The sequence below is a fragment of the Pongo pygmaeus genome, chromosome 18 (assembly GCF_028885625.2).
Source record: "Pongo pygmaeus isolate AG05252 chromosome 18, NHGRI_mPonPyg2-v2.0_pri, whole genome shotgun sequence".
Classification (NCBI taxonomy): Eukaryota; Metazoa; Chordata; class Mammalia; order Primates; family Hominidae; genus Pongo; species Pongo pygmaeus.
Window position 1 is genome coordinate 87342555 of NC_072391.2, and position 6000 is coordinate 87348554.

Below are 6000 nucleotides of genomic sequence, written 5' to 3' on the forward strand. Positions count from 1 at the left end.
TGCTGACAACCCTTTGTGGATGGATGCATCCATCAAACCAGGCTGCTATTCGCTGGATCTCTCAGAATCCCCACTGGAGTCCCCAGGCCACCCCCATTGCCTCGGCCAAAAGATGAGTCTCAAACTCCATCACCTCTCTCTCCTCAGGATGTTCTGGAATCGAAGAACAGCACCATCAAGGACCTGCAGTATGAGCTGGCCCGGGTCTGTAAGGTATGTATGTGCCCTGCCCTCCCTCAGGGGCACCCCCTCAGTGCCCACACTGTTCTAAATGCAGATGGTCTCTGAGGACCCCACCTGTGCCCACTTTGTACCTCGTTTGACAAGGCAGCTGTCACTGTCCCCACGCGAGGGTGCAGTCATAGCCGAGAGCATCTGGATTCTGTGTGGTCTGGGGCAGTGCACTGTTGTTTAGGCCACGTCCCTGCTGGGATGGGTGTAGGGGGGGACGTGGACCCCTTCCTGGTCAGCCCCTTCCCCTGGGCAGGGAGTCAGAAGGTGCTGTGCCCACTGGGGAAGGCAACAGACGTCATTCAACAGGGGAAGGGAGGGCGTGAAGAACCTGAGTGGGAAACACCCAGCCAGGGCCCAGAGCCCTCCCAGACCACAGCTCTGCTCTGAGTGTCCCTGCCCTCTGCCTCTGTCTCCTCATTTGTGGAATAGGAATAGCGACAGCCTCTTCCTGTCATGCTACCTGAGCCAACGCAGTGAAGGTGCTTGGTGCTGCGTCCCACACGGGAAATGACTGATAAGCCTTTGGCTTTATCCTTCTACACCGTGATGCTCATGTTGCCCCTCCGTGGAGCTGCACTCAGCTCTGGTGGTCCTGAGCGTTGGGACCCTCAGCTCCCTGACACTACCCTGTCTCCACAGGCCCATAACGACCTGCTGCGCACATATGAGGCAAAGCTGCTGGCCTTCGGGATCCCTCTGGACAACGTGGGCTTCAAGCCCTTGGAAACAGCTGTGATCGGACAGACGCTGGGCCAGGGTCCCGCGGGACTGGTGGGCACCCCGACGTAGCTGCCCCCCTGGGGGGCCACAGCCCAGAGAGCCAGCCTAGGAACACTCTCGGGATGACACCCCTTTTCACACCAAGGACAGCACGTTTTTTAGATTTTATCATCAGCAAATGAAAGCTTTTCACATGTTCTTGCCAGCCTCTTTCTGGCTCTGTGGAGGACCCTCACCCATGGCGTCCCTGTCGCTCCCTTCCCTGGAGGAGAACCACCTGCAGGACCCTCACCCATGGCGTCCCTGTCACTCCCTTCCCTGGAGGAGAACCACCTGCAGGACCCTCACCCATGGCGTCCCTGTCGCTCCCTTCCCTGGAGGAGAACCACCTGCAGGACCCTCACCCATGGCGTCCCTGTCGCTCCCTTCCGTGGAGGAGAACCACCTGCAGGACCCTCACCCATGGCGCCCTGTCGCTCCCTTCCCTGGAGGAGAACCACCTGCAGGACCCTCACTCATGGTGTCCCTGTTGCTCCCTTCCCTGGGTGCAGCACGTCCAGCCTGTGTCCAGGCCTACTCCCTGGCCTCACCTCCGACCACAGTCAGCAGCATCTTCTCAGAGTGCCCCGCACTCACCTGGGGGCTGAGGCCGTGCCGCGCTGTGCTGCCTGTCTTCACGCCACTGTTGTCCCATCGAATGGATAGCTTTGCAGGTGCTGGCACTGACTTTATTGACACCTGAGTCACAGCTGCCCAGTGGGATTCTCCAGGGGGCCAGGAGTTCCCTAGGAAGTGGTGAGCCAGTGCTCCCTGATGAGCACGAAGCCCGCTCTGTTGAGGGCTGGGTGGGCGCAGCCAGCGTGTGGGAAAGGGCAGGCAGCCTCCCGCTGCCAGTCTTCGCTCTAGCTCCCTCGGTAGGTGGTGTAGGACCAGGGGCTCAGCAGCAGGGGCACGTGGAACTTCTGGGCCTTGCTGGTGATGGTGAAAACAACCTGAGACGCAGAGGCCAGGAGAGAGTATAAGGGGATGGCAGCAAACCACCTATCTGGCCCCAACACCGCTGGGAGAATTCAGCAGCCCAGACTGAGGGTCTGGGATGGGGTGAACCTTCCGCACCAGAGGGACACTCCACAGAAGCCACAGCCCAGCAAGTCAGGTGCTTCTGTGGTGGCTGCAGTGTGGAGTGAGGCAGTGAGGTTAGGCCCCGAGAGCTGGAGTTGGCTCAGATGAAAACCTCTGTCAACAAAGAGGGGATGAATCACCCTTGGCCCAGCCTCCCCACAAAGCCTGACCCTGGGCAGGTGAGTGACGGGTGTGTCCTCATAGAGTCTGTTGCTGCCTGGACACCTTTCTTTTGGGAGCTCAAAGCAAGTGAGCTCACCTACCTGCCACCACCCAGGACCAGTCTGCCCACTGCCTAAATGATGCCCGGCCAGCAGGACCTGGCCTGCAGATCCCAGTGAGTCATGGGCCTCAGCCCCCTCCAGCCCACTGGGGCTCTCACCTCCACATATGGGTAGAAGCTTTCCTGTCCCCTCTTCCTCCAGTAGCCCTCGGTGTCGAAGGTGAGCTTGTAGGTGCCTGCCTTCATCTGGTCCGGCGTCAGGAGTCCAGGACAACGGCCATCTGGGTCTGTGTAGCTGGGGAGAGGATGAGGCTGCAGAGATGGGGACCAGAAGCCCCCCACCCCAGCTTTCCTGGGTCTGCATCCCAGTGGGCCTCAGACACTGCCCTGCCACCTGTCAGACTTGGGTGAGCAGACACAGTGAGGCTGTTAGGGCCTGCAGTTCCAGAGCAGTCTAGGGACACCACTGCCCTGTCTTTAGGAAATCACAACACAGAGAAGCAAAAAGGGAAAAAGTCTCCCACAATTTATCCCATGAGCAATAACCACTTTATAGCTGGCATATATTTTCCAGATTTTTCTCTATGCATAAGTATATTTGTTTACAAACTTAAAATAACTCATAAAGTGGATTATACTATTTGTATTGTTTTATAACCTGTGGTTTTCACTTAAAATATTGTGTATGGCTGACTGGGCGCGGTGGCTCACGCCTGTAATCCCAGCACTTTGGGAAGCCGAGTCAGGCAGATCACGAGGTCAGGAGATCGAGACCATCCTGGTTAACATGGTGAAACCCCGTCTCTACTACAGAAAAATTAGCTGGGTGTGGTCACGGGCACCTGTAGTCCCAACTCGGGAGGCTGAGGCGGGAGAATGGCATGAACCTGGGAGGTGGAGGTTGCAGTGAGCCGAGATGGAGCCACTGCACTCCAGCCTGGGCAACAGAGCGAGACTCCGTCTCAAAAAAAAAAAAAAGTGTGTGTGGCTTTCTGGGTCAATAACTACCAAACCCTCACCCAGAGAGTGGGCCTGTCCAACTCCACGGAGCGTCCGTGTTGTATGCCCTGGTCCCTTATCAGGGTTCTGAACAACCGTGGCTTTGCCCATAGTCACCTCTGGAAAACCTCCCATCATTCTTGCCAGCTGGTCTTTAGAGCGTGCGCTTCTACTGTGATTAGAAAGAGCAGGCCCGAACGAGGTGGCTCACACCTGTAATCCCAGCACTTTGGGAGGCCAAGGTGGGTGGATCACGAGGTCAGGAGTTCAAAATCAGTCTGGCCAAGATGGTGAAACCCTGTCTCTACTAAAAATACAAAAATTAGCTGGGGGTGGTGGCAGGTGCTTTAATCCCAGCTACTCGAGAGGCTGAGGCAGAGAATTGCTTGAACTGGGGAGGTGGAGGCTGCAGTGAGCCAAGATCGCGCCACTGCACTCCATCCTGGGCGACAGGGAGACTCCATCTCAAAAAAAAAAGAGTGCGCTGGGCGTGGTGGCTCATGCCTGTAATCCCAGCACTTTGGGAGGCCGAGGTGGGCGGATCACCCGAGGTCGGGAGTTTGAGACCAGCCTGACCAACATGGAGAAACCCTCACTTTCTTAAAAATACAAAATTAGCCGGTGTGGTGGCGCATGCCTGTAATCCCAGCTACTAGGGAGGCTGAGGCAGGAGAATCGCTTGAACCCGGGAGGCGGAGGTTGCGGTAAGCTGATACCACACCATTGCACTCTAGCCTGGGCAACAAGAGCGAAACTGTCTCAAAAACAACAACAACAAAACCATAGCGTGTGTGCATGGGGTAATGGGTCTCTGTGACCCTGCATGGGATGCGCAGCCCACACAGTGCTGTCCTCATTTCTCAGGTGGGACCTGGACCCCTCGTGTCTCAGCTTTTGTGAAGGACCAAATGACTGTAGGAGTGGCATGGTCAGACTCTCTCTGATCCTATGGGCCCAGCCCTGCCCTTCTGGCTGGAAGGGAGGGGGCCTGCCTCTTACGCAGGGGCCATAAGGCCTGGGTGGGTGACATCTGCCTCTGGAAGTGCCCCGCAGAGCCTGTGCCTGGGGCAGTGAGCAAGACCTCTTGGAGGCTGAGGGACACACTGCCCCTCAGGCCTGGCTGGGAATCCCAGCACGTACCTGGGCTTGCTGCTTCAGTCTTCCCATGTGTAGAAGGGTTAATTATGGTGCTGGCCCACAGGGTGTATGGAGAATGAAAAGAATGGAAATAATGTCCAGCGTACTGCCTGGCACAAGGTTACCCGTGATCTCAGTGACAGTGAGGTCTTCGATTCCACCTCAGGCCTCACCTAACCACCACCCCCTGCCCTCACCCTGGCACAGCTGCCAGGGAGAGGCAGAAACTCACTCCGGCCACATCAGGGTCACAGGGGCCTGAGGCTGGAGGGAGGGAGGAAACAGCTTCTCTCCTCATCCCTGTATTTTCAGAGGAGGAAACGGGCTGAGAGAAGAAGACAGAGCTCCCAACCTCACTCCCAACCCGGGCTGAGAGGAGGGTCGGCAGCGGTGAGCTCCGCCCTCCAGCCTCACTGCCTGGCCCCTTAGTCCCCGCCATCTGTCTCAGGGCGGCACTCGCCCTCCCAGGGCCTCTCTCCTACCTTGTTCTCAGCTCCAGCCACTGCTGGCTGTGGTCCTCCAGCCAGGACAAGCGGAGGCAGAGGCCTCTGGCTGGGAGCCCCGAGCTGGTGTCCAGCACATGGGTGGTCAGTAGGCTGTCCGGAGGCTCCATGCTGCTGCCCTGGGCCAGGAAAAGGAGGCCAGGGTGAGCCTCTGGAGCCCTGTGCCCGCCTACCCACCCCAATCCTGCGTCCACACCAGCTGTGGGGCTTAAACAACCCTCTGGACAGAGTTCTCCCAGCTGCCCAGGGGACGGGGCAAGGGTGACTGGAATTGCCTAGTCAGCTGATGAGGCACCAAACGTAAACAGCGCAGCCTGTGCCTCCCGACCCTCCCCCCCCAATCCCTCTGGCTCCCCTGCCCCACTGGGGACACCCACTCTCCCACCCACGGCCCCACGAAATGGCCCATTCCCCCCAGGCCCTCAGTTCCAGCCTCTGGGGTGGTTCTCCCGGAACTGGGCTCTCCTCCGCGTCCCTGTTCCTGGGCCCTCGACGCTCAGCCCCCCGCAAGCAGCTGAGGGAACAGGAGCCCTGCAGGTCCAGGCCTGGTCCCCTAACCTCCTGGGAGCCTAGGTGTCGCTGGAGCCTCAGCAGCCGCGGGACGGCCCGGGAGCTCATCCTGCCCTGTCGGACTGCGACGCCCGCGGGCAAAGGGAAGGGCGGGGCCGGTCATCCCGCCCCGGACCACCTCGTGCCCACCAGGAGGGCCCCAGCGGGGCTGTGCCCAGGAAGGTGCGCTGGTGGGGAATCAGGGCGCACAGACCTGGGGCCCGGAAGCGGAGTCGCGAGGACCTGCTGGGGGGTGGTGGGGGCGGGGGACGGGGCGGGGCCGAGGTGAGAGGGGGCGGGGAGGGGCCGCGGTGAGGGGGGGCGGGGCGGGGCCGCGGTGAGGGGGGCGGGGCCGCGGTGAGGGGGGCGGGGCGGGGCCGCGGTGAGGGGGGCGGGGCCGCGGTGAGGGGGGCGGGGCGCGGCCGCGGTGAAGGGGGGCGGGGCGGGGCCGCGGTGAGGGGGGCCGGGGGACGGGAGACGGGGGCGGGGGGATGGGGGCGGGCCAGCTGGGTC

At 60.3% G+C, this 6000-nt stretch overlaps 1 protein-coding gene and 1 pseudogene across 13 annotated transcripts in view; one reads left to right on the forward strand and one right to left on the reverse strand.

The window, feature by feature from the left end:
- The window catches only part of GAS8 (growth arrest specific 8), a 29000-nt gene extending 26061 nt beyond the window's left edge, over positions 1-2939 (forward strand). For 12 of the 13 annotated variants that reach the window (XM_063654624.1, XM_054455515.2, XM_054455506.2 and 9 more), the window contains 2 exons: positions 148-213; positions 874-2939. In XM_063654624.1, coding sequence (XP_063510694.1) covers positions 148-213; positions 874-1023 — 216 coding nt within the window. In that variant the 3' untranslated portion in view covers positions 1024-2939. Of the gene's footprint in view, positions 1-147; positions 214-663 lie in introns of all 13 variants that reach the window. The other variant, XM_054455505.2, reaches the window with a different exon arrangement.
- On the reverse strand, positions 1528-5683 carry LOC129016273 (uncharacterized; annotated as a pseudogene).
- Between the last annotated feature and the right edge of the window lie 317 nt (positions 5684-6000).